Source organism: Cynoglossus semilaevis, chromosome 19 (genome assembly GCF_000523025.1).
Source record: "Cynoglossus semilaevis isolate Cse_v1.0 chromosome 19, Cse_v1.0, whole genome shotgun sequence".
Lineage (NCBI taxonomy): Eukaryota > Metazoa > Chordata > Actinopteri > Pleuronectiformes > Cynoglossidae > Cynoglossus > Cynoglossus semilaevis.
In genome coordinates this window covers 2,112,008-2,136,827 of record NC_024325.1, presented here as the reverse complement: position 1 = coordinate 2,136,827, position 24,820 = coordinate 2,112,008, and the positions used below count along the sequence as shown (strand labels likewise).

Below are 24,820 nucleotides of genomic sequence, written 5' to 3'. Positions count from 1 at the left end.
AATTGGTTGCAAATTGGTGAAATAAATTGACAGTTTTTTAACAACCCCTGCCACCCCCCCCCCCCCCCAACAAAAAAAAAAAAAAAGCACGAGAGCTTGCGTGGCTTCAACATGTAGTTTGTTTTCACCTGTTAGCGTTGTAATAAGACAGGGCTACGCTGCTGTAGTTGCTACAGCATGTACATGCTTTTTATGCCTCCTGATCTGTAACACCGATAACCCCACGGAGAGCACTTTTTACACAGACATGTATTCTTCCTGTGAGCTTTAACAGCAGATGCCTGCCTGACAAAGGCCTGATTGTCAGTGTTCAGCTCAGTGTGAAAGGAGCATCTCCGTGTCCCCCCGCTCAGCTGCTGAGCAAACGGATCTGCCTCGCAGCACTGTTCGCATGCGGGCTTCACTAGCCCACGGCCACATGCAACACATCGACTCGCAATAACCATATGTCCATGTAATTCCTACAGGCAACATTTTATTTATTTACACGCGCAGACACCGGCAGTGATACTGGATGAATGTCAGGTGCGGCGTCACTGACAACATCCGCCATCTTCAAGAAAAACAAGGTCTGGACATAACTGACCCGTGCAGCAGGTTTCCTGCTGGAAGTCAAGGCTTTGCACTGATGTAAAACTTGTGGTGTTCAGTAATCACGTCCATACACATTCAGGGTTTAACTCTACCCTGGACAGGAATACACAGGGCTGAGGTGGATTTGATTTCAAGGATTTCTTTTGGGGAAAGTTGGCCTGACGTTTGGTACTTACAGCACATGAGCGAAGCTTTTGGTTTGAATTATTTCACAGTCAAGTTGTTGATTGTAGCCTTAAGGAACACTAGTCTTCTCACCATTTGGCTTTAAAAGCGAACATCATATGGGGGGCAGTCCTAAAGAAGATCTGAGGTGTTTATGAGGATTATCTGAACACTAGACACTGAAACCAATTATTTTACGACCGGCCACAAATTCAATCTGATATTTGGAAAAGGCTCCTGTCAAAACAGTGCTTGTCTGCCTTTCTGGACCTGTGCACTTTTCACAGAAGTAGGCCTTTGGGTATGCAGCTTGGAATTCAAAATCCCTTTGAAATTCCGAAGGAACAGTGCTTTAATCATTTTTAAGGATGCTCTGATGCTCTCGCGCCTCTGCCAACCAAAATCTAAAAGGGCTGAATTCATGAAGAACAGATGTATCAGCACAATTTATCTATTGTAGTGTTTAAAAGCCTGCAGCTGGGCTGGTGCCTATCCATGTGATTCCTATACCTCCCCTCGGCTCTGTGCTCAGCAGAGGGATCGGGTGAAAAGATGCCTGTAAATGATTGGAACAACACTGGATTCACCCCAATGGGACGGTGTTCTCCACTCCTCCCCCATCACCTTGTGCTCTCAACACCTTTTGCTCCTTCTGAGCAGACAATGATAAAGGTTCACACAGTGTGATGACATCTGTAATAGAAACCACTGCCATCAATGATGCAACATTGATTTTTTTTTTTACTGAAAGCGTGTTTAATTTATTCATCATATAGCGCAGTGTGTTGTAGAAAGAGATAATGTCCTGCAGCTGGTGTGTGGACTGTAAATATCATAACAACTCTCCGGACAGTTTGGAGGATTATATAAACATGATCTAATCTGCAGGCATAAGAGCAGCAGCTCTGCATTCAATACGGCTCAAACAGGAAGTGGAACAAAGTTTAACTTCTCCACTGAAACCCTGTTACCTGGTGACATGAGAGCATGCTTCCAGCATCAGCGTATTAAAGTGTCATCTTAGTGTTGCCGGTTTATTATATCCATATATTGTAGCAGCAGTTTGGCTTCATCACAGCAATAGTTAATGACTGTTTTATGAGGCCACACGGTGACGTGGTGGTTAGTGCTGATGCCTCACAGCACGGAGGTCACTGGTTTGCAGCTGCCTCAGATAGATGGTCTTTTTGTATAGGGATTTGGTTCTCAAGGAGACACCAAAGTAATCACAGGTGTAAATGTGAATTGTAATAATATTAATAACAATAATTATTTCCATCTTTCCTTTTTTCCGCTGGAGCTAACCCTAGTTCTCTGGTTCCCCCTGCAACTCTTTAGATGTTGTTGGAGCTCATACTGTAAACTGAAGCAGTAAATAGTCTCATTTACCTGAGAACAGAGATACTCTGGAGACGAGCTGTCAGTTTAATAAGACATTACCTCAATGCATCACCATCTACACTGCAGCTAACCCTGAGCTCAATGACCCCGCTGGTCAGTGCAGCTTTGACCGTTCTCTGATGGAGGACCACATGACATGTTCAAAGGTGCCACCCATCTGTCACTTGAAAGAGCTCTGGCCTCAAATCACAATAGAGGCAGAGGTTATAAACAAATGGTACACAAAAGACGTAGGTCCAGTGAGACAGACTGGACGGAGCTTGTTGTTTCTTTGGTGATCCCCACTGTGAACCACGGCAGGGACATCAGAGGGTGATGGGTTTTTCACATGGCCTGTTCTGTCTCACTTGTCCTACCTGACAGCTCTTGTACCCAGCTGGAGTGGGGTTTATGATTGTCATAATGTTCTCGTTATTTGTCAATAATCAGCTCGCAGAAAGGACCGACTCTGTTTGGGTGGAGATAAGAGGCCAAATGGAAACACACCGTTACGGATAAGGTTCACTGATTGATTCCATTCAAAAGTGCCCTTTCAAGTCCTTGCTCTATTGCATTCATGATGGCTGCTAATCAAAGAGCTGGATTTAATTTTGATTGGGACATTATCTACGGTCAGATGCCTTCAGTTGGTAATGGAGAACAGGCACCAAAGTCAGAAAGGAGCCTTTTCCATCAGAGAGTTAATCTTATATTAATTTATCCGTGCAGTTTTGCATATTTCTGCCTTTTCATCAAAAAAGAATAAACCTTTATAGTAGCCGTATGAAAGACTGGCGTCTGAAGAAAGGAACCTAGCATGTACTTTACTAAATCTCCCGGAAATGTTTAGCAAAGGAAAAACAGTTACAGAGTGGATAAACCCTCTCTCTACTCTGACCCCACAGTGCACGTCTCACACCAGTTCACTTCTATCTGCACGCTGTTCACAGTCTGGGATACGTTTTCACCGGTATAATAGTAACTCTGCACCCATTCAGCCTCTCGCCGTTGTGGATGAAAGTTGAGTGTCCTTAGCGCCCCCCCCCCCCCCTGACTCGCCACTGCTACCAACCCAGTGAGCCTCATGATAATGGCTGGATCCCCTCGAGATTGGAAGAACAATGGCTGAGTGCTCTGAGCCGCAGGACCTGTTCCTCCCTGATATTAACTGTGCTCACTCAGATCACAACGTACCAGTCAATCTGTGGGTCGCACGACTGAAAATGACCACGTTTTCCTTGTTTGTTTAGATAACTATGTTATAAATGGTTTTTTTTCATTCCTGTGCATTATATTGTAAGAATTCTTTTTGTTTTTAAATCTATTTGTTTCTTTTTGTTTTTAAATCTAAAAAAAACCTCGTTATTTTAGTAGTTTAGTTTACAATTAAAACTATGCTAACTAAAATCGTTTTTTCTTTTTACGAGTGTACTTTTCATAGCTTTTTTTTTTAAGCTACATGACGTGACGAGCTCATTACAGTGACAGTGTAACATTACCTGCGTCAAGCTGTTTTTGATCTCACATGTGGATAATCTATCATAACTCAGTTCCGAGTCTGCCGTTGGGTGACATGAGTTATTTCATTATCATGAACTCCGGTGGTTCTCCGGCTGACCCCTCTGCCTCTCTCAGAAGACCCCCCCCCCCGCGTTGCTCAGAATGTGAGATGTGAGGATGGAGGTTTTTGCCTGTTGATCCCGGCTCAGGAATGGAGAGCCTGTGTGTAAAAAGTTTGCCTGCAGATGTGCCCGCTTCATTGGAAGCTCCGCAACTCCCACACAAGCTCCGAGCTGTGCCCATTCACAGTTGACTGCAATACAAAACTCACGGAGTCTCTCTCTCCCTCTACAGGCAGGATCACAGCCCCACCGTACAGACATAAAGTGCATATGGGACTGTGTGAGACTTTACTGCTGCGGACGCTGTTTGGCAAATACATTGGGGGGGGGGGGGGGGGGGAGACATGGGAGGGGAGATTGTTGTGGTCTGTAAATGTGTCTGCTCCAGAAAACGACATGACAACACCTGATCTGCTGCTCCCGCAGGAGCAGCCAGCAGTGCACGAGGCCAGTAATGTTAGCTAAACCAATTGCAAGGTCAAGGTCTGGACAAGCGCTCACTGGTGCCTTGTCTGTGCACCAGGGTAAACTTTACCTCAGGTTCCCACAGCTAATTCAGGAGCATATCATTTACAGAGTGGTTCACATTTAAGGAAATAATTTAGTGCAGGAAATACTTTATGTAATATTATTTTAAAGAAAATTAAACTGAATAGAAGGTGTGTGTGTGTGTGTGAGAGAGAGAGGGAGACAGGGGAGGGAAAAGGAGAGAGGGAGGGAGGGGGGTATATAACAGCCTCATATTATGTTACACTTATTATATGACTTTTGTTTTATAATGTCCACAATAAAATAGGGAGTTCTAGTCGTAGTGAATCCAGATAACCGTAAAGCTTTCAAATTATAGTCTTTCCATTTAAAATATGTTAAAAGCACATTATATTTCACTGCAGGTACTGACAGAACGGGTGTGTCCCTAACATTGTTTTTTATGTAACTGTAGACAGTTTGTACAGTTTGTGTGTGTGAGGGAGAGAGAGAGCGAGAGAGGGAGAGAGGGAGAATAGAACTTTTGAGACAGTCGGATTTGTGTTTTCACCAGGTCAGTATAAGAAAAAAACGTACAGCTAATAGTTATAGACATCAAAATATTTTAAATATTTATTTCCCACTTTACTTGATTTTTAAAATATATATAAAAAAGCTTAAAATTCCGCACGTGCTAAACAAGTGTAGAAATACAAAAAGCCTTGTTGTCTTTGTGGACCATAGTGGTAAAAAATAACCATTTCATATCAGTAACATACTGATATGAAATGTGTTTTCTCTTTCACATATAAAGAGACGATATTATCACATCGATAAACACAACTTTAAGACGGTTGTCAGCTCTGAACTGCTGCAGTGACGTTCACCAGACGGACCATTATAGACCCGTAGGATTTTAATCTGAGGTCGATCGCGTCTGTGTCGGTGATAGGGCATAATTAGGGAAGACTGATGTCAAAGAGCCATGTGGGATCTGCAGGAATCTTAGGAGGAATTCAATGGAAGTGTATTAATGATGGCTGGGATGTCGGAGTGCACTGTTCATCATCAGAGCCTCGGTACTTCACTGCAGCTCCCTGTGGGGATATTACTGTACTTCTCCAGAGCACCTTCAGTGAGACATCAATCCAGCAACACAGCCTTATGTTATTATGGGCTGTTTCCGAGTGGCCGAGCTGTGGAGCCGGTGCTGCGCGCTTTCTTATGTTAATGCAGGTCTGACATCAGCAGTGAGATCAAAGCAGGGCAGGGTACTTAGAGACGAGACTGCCCCGACTCACTCACACACACTCTCTCACTCACTCACTGTGAGCTCACACACTCGTACAAGCACTTTCCCTCTGACACACACTCACACACACCATGCGTACCTGTGCGGAGCTACTCTACGACCCTGAGCTGGATTTTACTTTCCAAACAGACTAGAAGAGGCTTTACACAGAACCCCCATCCACCCAGCCTGGAGAGGATACTTGACTACTTTTTCTTCACCTGCTTTACCTCCTGTTTTTTTTTTTAATTCTACTATTTGAAGTGTTCGGCGCAGCTGTAAAGGTGAGTTCCAACTAGTTTTAGCTGAAGTCAGAGCGCGCACAGACTGAGTAATACGGTATATGTTTGCGCACATAGTGGCTGTAGTGTGTATTCGTGCTCCATGGATACGTTTCAAAGTGTGGGTTTATTCCGTGAATGCAGACGCAGTGTGGATTAACAGACGTGACTCGGTGGAAAAAAGAACCTCAGATTAGGTCGAGATATTTTTTATTACCATTAAAAAAATCCTTCTTATTTTAACAAAAGAAAACGCTTGAAATTTAAATTCGAAAAGAGAATAATCGAAAGCGTCAATTCAATCGTATAAAATATTTATTGTGAGCATAAAGCGACACGTACAGCGCTGATGTCTTGGGGCAAATATAAAAGAGGGGGCAAGAATAATTCAAAAAAATGAATTTTGCATCGTGTGTAATATTATGTGTATTCATCATTTAAGTATTAAAAGTGTTACTTGAATTTAAAAAAACAATTCTTATTCAGTCAGTATGTAAACGGTTTATATTCTGCTGTTTACCTGTTGTGTTACGTTTAGTAATAAAAATGCAGGTAATGATTCACTTGACGCCCAATAACCACACACATAACGGCGTGTGTGTCGGCCCCTACAGAGAAAACTGCAGTTACTGTTCATGGACCGTAAACCACGGAGCGTAGACGACGTTACATTATTAAAGACTGTGACGTAGCCCTGTAACGCTTCTGCCGCGGGACAGCGACCAAAAGTACAGAAGACGGAGGAAGTCTGTGTTAAAATGACTCCATTGTCATGTATAGCCCTTGTCTCAGAGGAACATTGGTATCAGTGTATTGGACGGTTTCACTGAGGCCATTTAAATAATGATCGGCAGGTATTTCACACATTTTTAAACGTGTTTAGGACAATAGCGCCGCCCTGAGAAAGTCCATTACCATCAGAGAGCCGTAACGCACTTCAAACACTGTGAACACTGTGCTCCCAGGCCATCTGATAATGTGATGCTGAGCTGATCAGACCATCTGATCTGGCCTCTGGCCTGAGCTCTGCCTGTCCTCTGTCCAACAGCCTGTCCATCTGGTTTGTCCTCTAGTCCCCCCCTCCCCCCCGTCCATGCCCTGGGTTCTCATCTTGTGTGTCCTCTGACCCAGCGTCAGTCCTAGCCTCTTTGGCGCCTGGACAACCACCACGCAGCCACTGACATAATCTGAACACGCTGAAGAAAACCTATTTATTTCTGTTGCACCTTAGTGAAAAACAATGTAAATTAATTCACCTTGGTTCCCAGTTAGTTTTGTGTTTAAGCCCCCCACACTCCAAACCGAAAAAATGTCTCGTGTTTACAAGATGACAAAACATGACAAAATGCCACCCTGGGCGTCTGCCCATGTCGCCCATATCAGAAACCTCTACTGCCCTGGCCGACTCCGTGGTCTGCCCTTCTCTCTGTCTGATCCAATCCTACATGTCCATATATTTTGTCCTCTTGTCTGACCATCTTATTGGTCTGTAGTCCGGTCTATGCTCTTCTCTATCATTCAGTCTTTCCTGTCCAGATCTGTCCTCTGACAGTAGTCTTATTCAGCTTGTCTCCATCTGCCTTCTCAGTTTTTGTTCAAAGTTCCTTCTGTTTTTCTGACTACAACAGCGGCCACATCTACCGCTCACACCGAGAGTAAAACAGTGAAAATACAACCAAGAGTGCAACGTTTTTGTCCAAAAATAAATCCTCTTTGTTTAAATGTAACTGTCTCTTAAATGTCATTATAATTGTTACCCATCTGTGATATACGATACCTTCTATATACACCACTGATACAGCTGTGGTTTCTTCTTTCTTATCCTGTTATGTTTATTTACACGTAGCCAAAGCTGAACTGTGACTGTTGATATTATCATGATTTTCTCCACACAGCAGAATGACTGATTCTGGTACTATTCCATTTCATAGATTGTGCTTTACTTTTTTTCTTTGGTATGAACAACACAAAATAATTCAGATAATTAAATAACATTAAATTGCTCATTTGAAATGATCTCTCCTAAATCACGTGAGCATTTACAGCTCTGACATTTTCTCTGTGGTTCTAACATAAATGTATCCAGGGCTGGCCCACCACGGCACAGACTCACTCATAATGTTTATTGCATTTATTGCAGGCTTTAGAAGAAGAGGCCGTGCCATGAGCGCTGAGTTCTGAGTCTGAAGCGAGACGCCCAACGCTGCTTTGTCCTTTTCGTCTTGTGTAATCTGGAGCTACAGTCCAACCATGAGGAGTAGCTCTCATGTCCTGCCTCTCTGTGTGCTCACGGCTCTGCTGCTGTCTCAGGTCTGCTCTGGCATCAAATGGCTGTAAGTATGCTTAGATTAGCCTCTTTCTCTGCCTTCTTTATCACATTTAAATGTTCACCACAGATGCTGCGCTGGTTGTGTGGCTCTTTGCTGTGTGGGTTACAATGTTTTATGAAGTGAAAGGTCCAGGGCTGCTTTGAAATGGGCCCCAGCATTCTCCAGGCTACTCCTGCTCAGGTTGAAGGTTGTGTTTTATGTACATGTGCATCTGATGGAGGAGGCGGTGGATTAGCTGGACACTCTTTAGTTATGACCAGAAACATGGCTGATTTACTGACCCTACTTGAAAGAGGCCTGATCCAGACTGAATTTATCTCAGTCTGGTATATAAAAAAGTATAAAGTTGTATAAAAGCGACTCGATAAGGAGAGAAAAAAAAACGACGACGAGTCGTTGTGATGACCCAGACAGCGCCAGTCGTGTCACTGCTTTCTGTGTTTAGTCTAGTTAGACTGCACATTGGTTTAAGAATAGCTGGTGTAGAAGAAATCTGTCACCTTGATTGTTTAGCCTGCGTACCACACTGTTTTTATGTTGTGTAAAAGTAAAACAAAAGTTTATAAATTTGGAAAAAATACGCAACAGAGGCAACAGTTGCATTTAACCAAGACATCATTTAAAATATTTTCTAACTGTTATTCAAAATATATAATGAAAATTAAAAATCAAAGTGTATATACGGTTCTGTAGTTCACAGTCAACCACAAAAGATAACAGCAGGTTAATTTGAAAATCCATGTCTAAAAGTTTGCAGAGAAATAACTAAAAGTTAGTTGAACTTTTTGTGGAAATGTTAAAGAAAGAGTTGGCTCAAGAACAATCTGCTTAAAATTTGAATGGCAAAAAAATTGCAAAAACTAATGCAGCTCAGAAACAGCTAAAAGTTAGCCCAAAACATAGCAAAGAAATTTTACAGCTAGTTTATTTATAGCTACATTTTAGGTAACTAGAAATAAGATCATAAAGTTAAAAGTAATGCCACAGGCACAGGACATATTAAATTAGCACTTGGGATTAACAACGGTTTAAGCCCAAACATGGTAACTGGCCCAAAGACAGTGAAAGATGAGCTCATTTTGTTTGTCAAACTTTAGCTCAAATACTGCTTATAACAAGAGAAACACACTCAAAAACTAAAAAAAAAAAAAAAAAACTTCCATTAAAATTAAAAAAAAAGTTATACCATGGAACATTAAATTCCCCTGTTGCTATTTCCACATTTGTTATATTTTACAAGAATGTCCGGTCAATTTTCCTTTCAACTCTTCAGGGTCTTTTTCACAGCTAGAGTGCTATTTTCTTTTGTCTGATCTCAGTGACAGCATGACTTACTGGACTAGCTTTAGCAGCGTCTCATCAGAGCGAGCGGTGGGACGACTAAAGCAGATGTGCCATGAGAGCGGGGATGGCATGTGCTAAATCTAAGCGAGAAGTCTTGCAGTTTTGATAAAACAGAGTGGTGCAATGCAAAACAGATGCAGCTGTAAACACCTGTGAGTGCTGGGTTACCTCAAGCTCCGCAGAGTCGCAGCCTGTCGTTGGGCACAGAGTGGCGGCCCCTCAACCCCTAATGCAAAACAGGCCAAGGTGCAGTGGTTCTCACGAATGCTCAGCATAGAGTCCAACATACAGAGAGCAGAGATCACAGCCAGACGGCTCAGCTTGTGGTTTCTCTGTCAACTTAATCCTCAATAAATTTAAACAGTTTGAATTAACTCCAAGGTGAGCAGCATTTATTGGCCTGTAAACACGTGGCCAAGGCCACAGGGGAGAGAGCTGCGAGTGGTCAGCAGATCATTTTTATTTTTTTCATTCTTATCCTACGGTTTCCTGACTGTTTTACCAAAAGGAACGCATAAAAGCCAAGAACGTGTCACATATATTTTATGAATCCACAGCTGACCTGCATACCCCTGGGATTTTCACTTTGATAAGATGCTTCTATTATGTGACACAGGCCAAAATATTTCACTGCCTTAAGCGTTATCTGTTTCAACTTTTCAAGGCTTAGTTCAAAGCCGATGCCTCTCATGGACTTGAAATTAATGCACACAAGAAAACTGCTTCTAAAACCCCGCTAACAGAAAAGTCATGTTTTGGGTAATCCCACAAACCAAACGCATCTCGCAAAGCACATAAAAACAAAAAATATGGGATTATTAAATTGTTGTAATTGCCTGTATTAGCTTGTTCAAAGTGTCATATTCTCTCATTTTTCCTGATATAGAGCACTGTCACATGTTCCTGCATCTTTACACGTCAACCAGACTAATCACTGTAAGCTGCTGCCTGGTCTGGTGTCCTCCCAGGCTCAGCTGTGCCGCAGCAACCTGGAGCTCATGCAAACCATCGTTCAAGCTGCCCGCGAGGTCAAGAAAACGTGTCAGAAAACCTTCGCCGATATGCGCTGGAACTGTTCTTCCATTGAGATCTCCTCTGATGCGGCAAAATATCGTCCAGACCTTGACAGAGGTACGTCACAAATGTTCTGAATTGACAGCGCGGACAAAGAGCTAGTTTTTTTTCTTCTAAACCCCAAGTCTTAAACTTATGTTCACGGTTGTCAATCAACGAATTTCCAAAACCAGGGTCAGTGAATGTCATATGTTCTGCGGCTCAGTTTTCTGGTACTGCTGGAAACATCCTCCAGTCTTTATGGTGTCAGTGCTCAGATGCCACGTTACATTTTCAGAAATATGTTTACACGCCTGCCTTTGAGAGAACTCCGATACCTGCGGAATCATGTCCTTTTCAAAAATGATTTCTGCTTTTATGATGACATGGCCTCCTCCTCCCATCACCTCAACTCTCAGACAAATTATTCAATTTTTATCGCTGTGCAGCCGTCACTAGGGATTTGCACTGAAGCCGTAATTTGAGCATACCTTCTTTTACAGCCTGCATATATTCTGTGTGATTTAATAATTGGTTTGTTATTTCTGAAATCTACAGCAGTGCGTAGCTGACCGCACTCTTGCCTGCAGGTCCTTGAATTAGGCAAAGACTGTTACTGTTGGGTTGCAGTGGTGGGAGGATTTGCACGACTCCCCAGAAAAGGCATAGCTACCATTTGCCAAATGAACAGTCTGCAGTGGAGAGGAAATGGCTCATCTCTGTCCCAGCAGGGCTTTGATCTAACCGCCCTTCGGTCATACGTGATTTTCCTTCCTTACTTTCAATTGCTCCCTGGCCTTTAACATGTGTGCTTTTAGTGCATGCACATCAGTGCCAATCACATCAGCGTTCACTCTGCACTGCAGCACACCCAGTGACGAGCCGTGTCTAAAGTCTCTTACATTTGCACAGGCACTTTTTTCGGGGTGGGGGGGCAGTTAAAAACATTTGTTAAATATTTTCTGCTAAAGTGTTGCCAGATGAAACTTAACAAACATATTTATACAAAAATGTTTCATCAGTCAAAAGATAAACAACAACAAAATAAACATTGTATGATCAATTAAAGTATAGTTATTTTAAATGTACGTTTCATTATTACTCTTTACAGCCTATAGTTTCGGCTGTCAACACCTAACTCTGTAATGCATGAGATCTGAGCTGTTTAAAATACAATATTAAACAAAAAAAAAAATTTTGACCAAGATTTAACCATATAATCACAAATCAATCACTCCTCATAATGTTTGTGCTGAGTTCATTGTCACTAATGAACAGAACAGTCAAGTATTGATTAAAGTGTTGTTGACGCTGTGGAGCTAAAAAAAAAAAAAAAACACAGTCCCACCAACTTATGTTGAAGTAAAGTCAGTTCATGTGTTTCATCTCCAGCTAAAAGCTTTCAGAAATCATGCACAAATATGATCAAACAAGTCTCGGAGCACATTTTCTACATTATTTTTGATACAAACCCAATAAAGAGAGATTAAAACAGACAGAAACCTGAAGTCACTTCTAAGAAAACATTTTTGCCCATATCTTTGTGAAGATAATACTATGTTATGTGGGTTTAATGATTTCAGAGAATGAATCCTCATGAAAAGTCAAGAAAATACTGAAAGAAAAGAGCTTAGAGAAAACGTGTCACTGCTTACGCAGAAGCTTCAACTGAGCAATTCTACAGGTACTGATTACCGGGGGAACGATCCTTTACTCAGAGTAAATCTGCAGTAAACAATGGAAACCAACAGGCCATCTGTGTTCGTCACAAGCAAACTTTGCATTTTTGTCTGTCGATGTGACAAATAATGTCATGGTTTTTAAAATACCAGGCCACGGTGGGGGTCAAAGGGTCATGTCAGGATGGATTAGAGCTGGATCTGTGTGATCAGATCTCACAGGACAGATGGTAAAAGGTTGGGTGAAAAGCTCAGAAAACTACAGAACAATTTGATCCATCGACTTCAGTCACTGGAAAAACTCAATGAGTTCACAGAGGAAAACTAGAGTAAAGATTGGACAAAGCAGGATGGACAATTAACGACCTTGTCTTTTATTACAAAGATTGTTTTTCTGATATTTCTATCACAACGGTGATATTTTATTTTTCAGCATATTCATTTTCTTTGCTCTCTGTTCCTACAGGAACGAGGGAAGCTGCCTTCGTCTATGCCCTGTCTGCTGCAACCATCAGCCACACTATAGCCAGAGCATGCACCTCTGGAGACCTGCGTCTGTGCTCCTGTGGTCCAATCCCATCGGAGATCCCAGAACCCGGCTATCGCTGGGGTGGCTGTGCTGATAACCTACACTTCGGTTTATTGATGGGCTCAAAGTTCTCTGATGCCCCCATGAAAATGAAACGCTCAGGCTCGCACGCTAACAAACTCATGCATCTGCACAACAGTGAAGTGGGCAGACAGGTGAGGGAATTCTTACACATGTCTAATTATGTATTTGATTTTGTGTTTTTGGAGCTCACATTTATTTAGAGACTCTTGTCTCTCATTTCTAGGCACTCAGAGAGGCGTTGGTTATGAAATGTAAATGCCACGGTGTCTCCGGCTCCTGCTCCATAAGAACCTGCTGGAGAGGACTGCAAGACTTGAGGGAAATCGCCATGGACCTGAAGACCAAGTACCTGTCGGCCACCAAGGTGGTTCACAGGCCCATGGGGACACGCAAGCAGCTGGTGCCAAAGGACATCGACATCAGACCAGTGAGGGAGAATGAGCTAGTCTACCTGCAGAGCTCCCCAGACTTCTGTACCAAGAATGAGAAGCAGGGCTCCGTTGGCACACAGGACAGGTGAGATTATCCCTGTTTGACTCTGAGTGCATTAACGCAGCGAGGCTTTCTGGAGGTAATGATAGATCTCTGTTGTTTGGGGATACTTTCCACGGTGACACACTCACACAGCTGAAAAACAGGAAATGGATGTGTGCTCATCAAGGTTGTTGACTCAGATGAAGTGCTACCCTGTGTGGTGGCCCCGTTTAGCCTGGAGACTGCTGATAACAGCCTGTGGCCCCTGAGTGGGCTCTGTCTATGGCCTGTCTGAGCATGTGTCACTGAAAACACCGCGGTGACTGGAGTGCTTGTGCTGCTATCTGAAACAATGACTAATGCAGTTATTTTAGGGACTAAGTGCACCGCAGCTGATATTGATTGAAGAGGGCCACACAAATGGGGAAATAGTTAATAGTCCCCAAAGATAAAGCAAGCGTACTTACCACCACTCAAATGTGGTGTGTGGTCTGTGAGGAGCTCGAGCCTGATTTATAGTTGCCTTTAAGCCTACGCAAACATCCCACGTAACTGTGTGCATTTGTTGTTGTGCACAGGTGCTGAAAGCATTAGAATCACCAAGAGAGTTGCTGCAGCTTTATTTGTGTTTTGGCTAATTTCATCTATTTACATAAAACAGTGGAAACCAAATTTGTGTTGTCAGAGAACGTCAGCAATGTCGGACAGTGACAAGACATGCCAAAACAGTGCCTCCTCAGTTTGATTGGCCGGTTTAAAAAATAGATTATTTAAGTTAGAGCGCTAGAGGAATTGTTGGAGGGACAGTATTGATTTTTCACCTCAGGCTCTAATGGATGGTCATTTAATAAATTGTCCAAAGAGCACCTGTTACGGTCATTGAAAAAAAGAAGTGAAGTTTTTCCTTAAGTTACAATGATAGTTCAGTTTTATTTAACTGTGTACTTGACTGCTGAAAAACAAAACACAAACCACATCTAAGCCACTTTATCATGATATAGACGTCAGCCGACTCCAACCTGACAAACATCGTCCTCCACTTTACCTGACCCACCAACAGCTGCTAATCAGTCCCCGGTATTTAAACGACTTACATTCTAATCACCATGCCACGTTGTTCTTTTACTTAAATGAAAGACTCACTGGACTAAACATGACTCTTACTGAGAGACCGGGTCTGCCACTTCCATCTGAAGTAAAACCCCCATCTTCATCCCCTCAGTTCCCTTCTTACCTCCTGCTAGTCTCTGTTCCCTCGCCGCTGTTGTGATTAGCCACTTCCCAGTTTTCCCATCTTGAGGCAATCGTCGTCCGCCTCATTCTTTCAAACATTTTCTGGTCTTTCTGGAAAACAGATTGGTCTTTATTATCACCTGCCTACATTCATTTGAAACTCAGAACTCAGAATGTTTTGTTTTGTGCTGCAGTTGGATCCTCACGGAAACTACTACGCACTGAGAAAAAAAACACATCTAATGAAATAATCTCCAGTTAAAAAAACATATTCATCACCCGACTGGAACCTAACATTTATATGTCTTTTAATCGGTCGCATTAAACCAAGTTTATGAATTCCTTGGTGACAGGTTTTGTCAGAAAAGTTTGCAATAACAAACGTGACCAAATGATACATCTGATCCTATTATTGGTGGATGTAGCAAGATGTGCTTTGAAATCAAGTTGATCTTGATGTGAAAGAACAAAAACTTTAAAAAGCTACTGTTCTGTTTTTCTAACATATCCCTCAGATACTTCTGAAGTTTTGGTATTTCTGTGTGTTCCTGCTAGAGGCCACGATTCCAGCAAAGCTAGTGTGAGGGTCTCAGGTCGGTTGCTGATTGACTGGCCGTGTGTCAGTACCTCACACAACCACACCTCCAAAAAAAACCCAAAAAAACCCGAACCTTTCTTTTTAAATCACATCAATGGGTCCCTTCTTAAAGCTGCAAATGTAAACTGCAGATTGCAAAGCCTCCTGCTCAGCTTACAGCAATAATCTGGCTCCTGACAAATTTTGACTGTGGGGGTTTCTGTCTATTTTCCAACTCTCAGTGTTGTAATAAACCTGTCTTACACCCAGTCCCTCCTCCTCCTCCTCCTGTTTCACTCCCACAGGAGCCATCAGCCCAGCATCGCTCTCAGCATACTGGTCATTAACACTCCGCCATCATAAAACAATGCAATTATGTGAAGAGGGCGAGCTAAAAGAGAGAGCGGGGCTGCCCTGTGTATTCGGTCAGATTTATGGCGGGGCTATTTGCAATGCCTTAGGCTTCTGAAGTAAGTGGCTCCAAATGCATCCACTGCCCATAGACGAGCAGACAAAAAGCTAATGAATCAAAAACATGTTTGGGAGCAGGAGGGCACAAAAGGTCCGAGGCCCACTGGTCGGTCGAGCACTTTTAAAAGACCATTGTGGACGTTGCTATTGGTTGAGAGATTCAACATTAAATGTTTCAGAATGAAGCTGTAAACTTCTTTGTGTGAGTCAGGAACTGCAGTGAAAGTTGGAAGGGAGACTTATCTTCCACATCTGTGACCTGGGACTTAAAACCTTCTTGTTTTTTTTTATTGTGTGCTGATTACAGGCAGTGCAACAAAACATCCCTGGGCAGCGACAGCTGTGACCTGATGTGCTGTGGACGGGGGTACAACCCGTACTCAGAGAAGCTGGTGGAGCGCTGCCACTGCAAGTACCACTGGTGCTGCTACGTCACCTGCAAGAAATGTGAGCGGATCGTAGAGCGATACGTCTGCAAATGAGTCCTCGCCTGCTAACAGCCACACCAGGTCCTCCACATGTACTCAGCCACACCAGGCTCCAGATTAACCAAAGCACTACAAATACAAAGGAGGCTTAATCCCGCCGAAGCTTTAGCATGTGTATCGCTACAAGGAACGTTTTTTTTTTCTTGCATCAGTATCATTTTTGTATCAGATCTACCAGCTGCCAATCAGGCTTCTTCTTCTTCTGGATGGCAAACCTGGATGTGGAGAGCGTGGTGTGTCAGTCGAATCAAGTGAAGACGCCGTCCTCATATTTTTTTTTTGTTTTGTCATGTAAATGAAAATACATTTCCCTCACCAGGGATATTGAAAGTTTATTTTATTATGTCTATTAAAAGAAATTATATTGAATTTTATGATGGAGGAGAGGATTTTCTTTTTTCCTCACTAGAGACTTTTTTTTATTCCATGGAGTTGGAAGTTTCTGGTGGAACTATGTGGTACTTTTTTTAAAAGGTACTATTAGAACTTTTTCCTCAGCAGGAGAATGGACAATAGAGGAAAATGGAACACAAAGGGAACTTTAAGTACTTTTAAGTCATGGAACATTTTTGTGGTTGACTCCCACCATGGATCCAGTGTGGATCATGACGTGCCTGCATCCCTGTGGAATGAGAGCGGACAATAACGAGCTTGGAGAAGTGATGCATTATCTCTTTTATGTCTGACTGACGTGCAGGCAGCTCCAATATATATTCTATTTTTTAGAGCATATGAGCTGAACTCATGGAATTTGTAAACCACTTCTCTGTGGATGTACATACTGTTATTTTGTATACTGAAATAAAGAAAGAAATATTTATAAAATAACAAAGAGATTTTCATGTGATCTTTGCAGCAGATTATGAAGGTTTATTTTCTTTAGCCGCACCATTACTTACGTATTTGATGACATAATGTTTTTTTCTAAACAAGCAGAATTCAGAGGCAGCGTTTTGTAAAATAACATTTTATCATCCTTTAAATCTTAGTGTGACTTTAGATCGGCACAGTCGGTAATGAGTTGCTGGCTTGTGCCTTTAGGGATCACTCCAACCCTGGGAAAGTGTTTGTTTGGCCATTCCAGCTCCTCACAAAAACCATTACAAAGGCTCTCGGTCACTCTTATCCCAGCTGTTCCAGAGCCAGACCTCCAATGAACAAACATCGAATTCAGAAAAATTTCAGCAGAAAAAGAAATATTTAACATACATTGAGACTGTTGGTCTCCGCGCTGCGGAGAACGCAGATATGACCAGCGTTGTGTTGGCTCAAGTGGTTTTTCGTGATTTTACACCGACAGAAGTAGCTGTGGAGGACGTAGGTCCCATGCTGAGAGCTCACATGATACAGGGCATCAGTGAGATACAAACTCACTGGAGTCACACACACTCACACACACACACTGCCAAAACAACCACAAAGGCCCAAACAGGGCTGAGAAGAACATTACCAACAGTCATTTAGATACATTTTATGATGCCACATTTTTCTCACAGTTTTTCCCTCATTTTTGATTGTCGTTGATGATTTGGTTGATGTAAAAAGAAAAAAAATAACGGCTATTATAACAGAAAATATGTAGCAAAAAAAAAAAGAACAAAAACTTGAGTCATGTTGTCATTGTTTAGGATGGATTTTTTTTGTACTCATTTTTGGAGTAAATGTCAGCTGAACTGCGTACAGGCCTTCCATCTACACCCACAAGGACCCCACAGTCACTGGCATTCCTCAGCTTGGCAGTTGGGGACAACAGTGTCCATATGTGTTTGCCCTTCGTGTCCACCCACTGCTGTCTGTCACAAGAAACTTGACGTGGACGTGGACGTGCATGCTGTCGTTAAAGTGAGGACATGTTTCTCAACAAATGAAGAGCGATTGTTTAAAGCTGATAGAGTTGACTGGAATGTCTGACGCACTTTTATAACAAACCGCTAAAACTCACGATATGTCTCAAAGATTGCCACATTTGTTTTATCTTTCGTCATTCCAGTAAAGAAGAAGGTTGAACACCGCCGCAGGGCAAATGTTTAATTTGGTTTAAGAAATGGACTGGCACACAGACACACGGAAAGCATGTGAAATAATCGCAAGAAAAACCTAAGATGACATTAGAGTAATTTCATCATGCCTCAGCAGATTAGATAGGGCCTTCATTATGACTTGTTTCGTCTGGAAATGCTGAACCTGGACAGTTCCAGCCAGTCTTATCACAGAGGCGTGTGACTATTCAGCTGACCCCTGTCTGACCTATCTGAGACGTCTCCCCTGGACATACCATACTCTGCGCAATAAAGAACCTAATGTAAAGAATGAACGTGCCAGTGACATGAACCTGCTGCTAACATGAATTTCCTCCACATTCTTCTGTCAACACAACACCGCCGTGGTGGAGCGGAACAGTCGCCGTGTGGGTAAACTGCCCATGAATGGTCTGCTGTTTCGGACCGAGCCAGGTAATAGCACAGCTGTAGAGCAGCCCTCATCCAGGCTGTTGAAAACCAATTGTGTCTAAAGTGAGGACAAAAAAAAAAAAGAGTAAAGACAACAAAAAGACGGAACTAATCTCTACTGCAGTATATGTTTCTTTTTTTGTCTTTGTTAGAAAGTATCCAAGTATCTCTCGGTGGTCGGTGTGACCTCTTGCTCTGTGAAAATTGCCTGGTTATAGAGACAGAAAAGAGGATTTTAATGGAGAGCAGTGAAAAATCAGGGGTTAATGTCAGTGTGGACAATATAAAGCCAATTGTCTTTGTTGGGGGCCACAGTGGAGGTGACCGGCCATGAATGAGGGAGACAAAGAGTTTGGCAGCAGTGGTAAAGCCTTTCAGATGAACTGACCCGTACTGTAAATGGACTTTTGTAGACCTCACCCCAAAACCACTGCCTCCCCCTTTAAAAGGTTTTAAAAGGGAACCCAGCAGTATATGCTGTTAAATGCTGGCCATTTTGTGTGTGTGTGTGTGTGTGTGTCCTCCAGCATGTTGCTGGGAGATAGCAGATCATGCAAAGCATGCAGCTCCACAGATAAAGAACAGACAGTGACACCTCTGGGAGTTTGCAGTTTTTAGTCGGAAGCTAGTAGATCTTGAAGTGATTCCATAAAAAGATTTATGATTACACAGTGGAAATAATATCAAATTCCCCTGTTTTTACTACACAACATCCTTATTGCATTTATTTTATTTTTATGTGGACATCTTGCTTGTGTTTGGTTCATTCTCTTTATACTATCTACATCTTGTTCCATTTTCCCTCTCTCCTTTAGTCTTTGCCTGTCCAGATCCATTTGTCCTTTGTTTTGACTTAATTCTTTTCTCCCCGCACCCGTTGTGAATATTCAGACATGTTATGTAAAGGTTGGTTTGCACAATTCTGTAGAATTAAAATAAATTTGACTTATTTGCAAAATTAAATCTCAGGATGGAAATTATTAATAAAAATTAAGCAAACACTTTTATTAGTGTGTGTCAATATTTTAATTACATTATATATATTATGTATTTTTTTGCTATGAACATTTAGGTTATTTTATTTAGGTTATCAAAATAACTGCAAGGTATTTTAGTAGAGATATTTTTTGAGCCACTATAATTATCATTTAATGCATATTAGTTCATATATAATTATAAAAAGTAATTCTTACAAAGAAATTGAAATTATTTTAATATTTCTCACAATTACACCTTGGTATTTGTGTTAGAAATTGACTAAAAATAATTTAAATAATCTCTTCATTTTCTTAACCTTTGACAGGATTTGAAACTAAATGACTAACCAGGTTTGTTGGAATTAAGAGGATTTTTTTTATTTTAAACCTCTGTTAAATAATGAGCTCCTTCTTCACAGAGCCTACATTGAGGGGACACCTCTCAGGATGGCAGGGCTTCGCTTTAAGCTATCAAAGACAAGCAGATGAAAAGAGAGCGAGGCTGAATTAATAAGGATCAAAGACTCTGCGAGCTAAGTACTCTGGGAAAAGTAAACACTCCTCCATGTAATCACAGTAAATCTGGACGACGGGTCGACAGAGCAGGCTGCGCCCTCAGTCAAGGAGTCAACAAACGCAGAAAAAAATAGCCCGATAACTAACACTCGTGAGAGGGGTTAAAGAGAGGAGCAGCACGGCTTCATTCACAGAAGGATGTGTGAAACGCCGCCGTGTTTGCCGGCTGTCTGGCTGAGTTATACTGAGTAAACGTAATCATGTAAATGAAGGACAGAAATTAGGTCACCAGTGTGCGCTGTGATTTTAGACGAGGTTGTGCCTATTGCGTGGGTGATTGTGTGCTGCGCAGCATGTGGCAGAAACTGCGTTAGCCACTCCTGATGTGAAACCTCTCTGTTACAGCGAGAAGGCCCGAGATGGAAAACAGTCACCTCGCCAAAAGCATTAGGATCAGCTGTGACGATCCCATAAATGGAACGACGTGGCCCCCCACAAACGGTCACAGATCAGTTAAGGCGTCAAGACAATTGACTTAGTATTTCATCACTAGGTTTTTTTTCTTTCACTGTACTTCTCTGATCTAACATTCTGCGGCCACAAGCTGTTCAACGGACTGGTGTCACACAAACGCATCAAAGGATAAAAAAAAGAGTCAGTTCAAAAATAGCATGAGAACTCAGTCAAGATTTTATGCAAGCTTTAATATTATTTCTACTTTTATATGTGAGGCTTCCTTTCATTAAGGGAGGTGGGTTAACTTCTACAATGGTCTTTAGATGCCAGTGCCAGATTTACTGCTTTTTGTCATGTGTGGCAGATGTTCCTGATTAAATTGTTCATTTGATTTTTTTAAATGCCCTTGAAGTGATGGACAGATTTTATTTGATTGTTGTTAAATCCCAAAAATTTGAAGACGTTTGGAAGGGGACAATGAAAAGCGTCCAACCCTGAGCATTCCTTCCTGTCGCCGTCCACTCATTTAAATAAAAACAGCGCACATGCTACGGGAAGAAGATTTTGTTTGTTTCGTATGAAAACATTGAAAACAGATGTGAGTCCTGCTTGTCAAAAATATCCAGTGTGATATTGAACTGCAGCCTAAAGAGTCAGTGGACAAAATTATTTTTTATTTGGCACAGAAACTGAGAACAAAAACAAAAAAGACGAGCCCAGGTGCTAAAATCACTTCTCGGATTTCTGTGACAGCCTGAGTAGCTAAGTGGCTGAAGCAAAAACTAAAGTGGTTACAACAGAGAGTATGGGCTCAAAGCTCCTATGATCTGGTTTAATGCCACTGCCATCTCAAGTGTCCAAATAAACGGCTGAAACATTAACATCCAGACATTTCTTTTCAGACCAAACTCAGCAAGTCAATCTCTTGTCCTCACGAATCCTTCTACTGGAACTCCCCTTTAAGAAGTTTTACAGGCAGGGAAACAACGGACGTGAGGAAGGAATCAACATTACGCGGATATTTGTTTCAATCTCTCCTGCTTTGTAGTGAGGGGTCACTTTGATTGGTCCTAGATTACCACACACCCCCTTCAAATTGCTTCCATATTTCTCGGCCTGAATGAGGGAGTGCCATTTATTCAACATTAGGCTGAGCGCAATGGGCAACAAGCAAAGTATTTATATGTGATTATCACTATATGACGCACTGATTTTTGATTGGTCTGATTGGGGAGGAGGTATATGTAATAAAATATAATAATATTCCAATTATATTTACTAAAACTGTACTCCTGCTTAGCTAAAGACAACGCTAATATACTGGCAGGAATTGAAGAAAGACCCTCACTCATAACTCATAGCCATCTGCTGCCACCTAGCAGAAGAGTATTTAATTGGCAGGAGCCTGTCGTACATTGACAAACAAAAAAATATATTTGCAATAAATAAATGTAACAAAAGTTTCCAGACCAATTAACTGAAATTTGATCATTTTCCACGGCACACCTAATGATCTCTCACAACCACGGCAGTGGTTAGGAATCACTGCTCTATCTGTACTTACTTTGGCCAGACAGCAGTGCATTTCTGCAGGGGCAGAGACAAAGCTCTATGTCTGATATATTAAATATTTTCTGCAGTATTCATCTTGTAATTGTGTTCCCATTTAGCATTGTAGGGCTTCATTAAACCATGTAGGGTTTTGTTAGTTTTTAGTTGTTTTTTGTCAGTTGAGGAACGATGACGGTGAAGATACACTGAGACTAAAGCAGAGAGCTCTCCAACAGACCACACAGTACGCTACATTCTACCTGCAGCAGACACCAGGCTGATTTACTGGCCAGTGTTAGACGTGGAATGAACTCAACCCTCGGCTGAGCAGTAAAATCTACACGCTCATGTAGCCAGGTGTAGAGTCAGTGTGGTTCTCCTCCGCCTCCAAACACACCCTTACTAACACGTTTGACCAAACATCAGGGTCCGTACAGTCTGTCTCTACAACTTGAATCAATAACACAACAACTGGCCTGTCCAGTGACAACCGCACAGAGGAGGTAAAATACAGGTGTGAACACATTCAAGATGCAGCGCAAATTTGCCCACATAAATCACACACGCTGTTGGTCATGCATGGACAAAAAGCCTGATATAGCAGCCTGGGAGCATGAAGGATTTCCTGCCCACATTAGACACACACATATGTCATCAGTGTGAAGAGAAACACATCGCCAGAGACAATGTATTCACTGATCTAAGTCCAGAGCAGCACGTTACCTTTGAGGACGTGCCATACATTACCTGTTCTGAGTCTGCAGAGAGCTGAGTAGGTATTTTTGACATGCATACAAGATCCAAGGTTCCGCTCATACTAGACTATATGTTATGTTTCAAACTGCTGTTCTATGCATGCTTAACTGAACCCACATTCTATTGCACCCTCTGGAACCAGTGCAGTCCATGTGTCACAAATTTTTAGGCTGCAGGCCCAGGGTCTCGTCGACACTGGTGGGTACAGACAGTTAAATCACCTGAGCGTCAGCAGAATCACAGACAAGTATGAATGGGCCTTCAAAATATTTACAATGTTTCTTAGTTTACATTTCATGTCAGGCAAGTCAGTCCTTACCATAGTGTGAGAATTTATGGATTACATGACTTTCCAAATAATCATGAATGAATAAATAAGAACGCATGAAGTGACGCTGTAATTACTTTATAAAATATGGAATACTTCCTGTGATAATAGCATATCATTTAAATGGAGACTCCATAAAAGTTCATATTGAACTATATCAAGAATTTTTAATATTTAGTCCTTTTTTGTTTGTTTTTCAATATGACAATTAGTAAAATGTTAAATTTTTTTTCTTCTGATGTAAATTTTTTAGCACTGTAAAAACATCTGGGATTACTGCATACTGTACATACCACAGATACAACCTTTCCCTCACCGGATTTTTTCTGACTGTTGGAATTGTGTTTCATGTTTGAGACATTTCCAAGGTAGTTTAATCAAATGTTGGTATCTTAATATATGTAGATAAAAAAGCAACGAAATTTAGAAATTGTTTTCCAGGAATTGTAACTCCTGGGAAATCCTGTAACTGATCATCAGGTCTGGGTTACATGCATACAAACTAAGTACATGTACTGTATGTAGACATACATTTATAAAACCACACATACATCCAAGCATACTTATCTTACCTACCTACACACATACTGTACATATACCTTCATTAGCTTTTGTTTTATTTACAGTATTGTATGTTGTATGTAATTTAGACTGGAGTGTGTTTAAAAGGCTGCACCAAATCCATTTTTATCTGAACTGGAGAAGCGAAGGGTTAAAGCGAGGAGCAGGTTTCAGATGTTCTGCCAGTGGGAACCTCTTGCGCTTCATTTCTCTCTCTGCCCCTTTTGCTGCATGCACATTTCCAGCTTTTTCTAAATATTCAAATCCTAATATTTACTTCTCGCTTTCAAGCCCGTGCAGCCAGAGCAGGAGTTTGTCACAGTCTGTCGGTGCATGAGAGTGGAGGTGGCAGGAACTGATGTCCTCATTAATTCTGCTGGAGGAACGAACAGTTGCCCTTCCAGACCCTTGCGTAACTTTGTGAATGGGTGAAGCCAAAAACTCCCAGGAGTGATTATGTTTATGGTGCATGTGTGTAGGTACATACTGATTTATATGTTTTCCAGGATCTACAGATTTTTCTTAAAAAATATAGTTTGTTTTCTTGCAGAACAAACCCCAGAGTGGGTTGTCAACAAAACAAATTTCATATTTTTTCTTTTCTGTAAAAATAATTTTGTGACTTTAAAACACTTTCTCCCTGTTCACTTGAATTACTCCTTTAATTCTTCCTATTCTCTGTTGTGGTCAGTATTAGGCAACTATTAACTGCAAATGACAGAAACATGAATCTGAATTAAATTCACTGTCCCTGTAAAAGTGTTTGGGTTTTTCTAAGCGAAACAAATAATTACTGGAAACTTTGTTCCCCTGTGTCAGCACCACAGCCTCATTATGACGATGTATTAACAATCACGGAAGAATCTGGTGACAGGGTGTGTGACTAACACTGTCTCCGTGGAGCTGTGTTTATTTGAATGTCCAACATGTCATAAGTGGTGTACAGTCTCGTCAAGTGGTGTGTTGATTTTAGCAGTTTGTCCTCCCTCCTATCAGTCCATTTAGCAACCTAAGAAGAAACGGTATGGAGTGTATGAATGGACAGATTGATTCCTCTTGTTCTTATCTACTACTTTCCCCTCTATGCCTCTCTCTCTCTCTCTCTCTCTTCCCCCCTTACTCTCTCTCTCTGCAGCCTAACCAGATTATTTGGACCAAGTGG

At 41.7% G+C, this 24,820-nt stretch overlaps 1 protein-coding gene across 1 annotated transcript; it reads left to right on the top strand.

The window, feature by feature from the left end:
• The first annotated feature begins 4,854 nt into the window (after positions 1-4,854).
• Positions 4,855-16,891, top strand: wnt11 (wingless-type MMTV integration site family, member 11). Its single transcript, XM_008332266.3, has 6 exons — positions 4,855-5,804; positions 7,942-8,134; positions 10,362-10,606; positions 12,674-12,951; positions 13,044-13,336; positions 15,883-16,891. The coding sequence occupies exons 2-6, from the start codon at positions 8,052-8,054 to the stop codon at positions 16,055-16,057; spliced, it is 1,074 nt and encodes a 357-aa protein (XP_008330488.1). The 5' UTR covers positions 4,855-5,804; positions 7,942-8,051; the 3' UTR covers positions 16,058-16,891.
• The last annotated feature ends 7,929 nt before the right edge of the window (positions 16,892-24,820 follow it).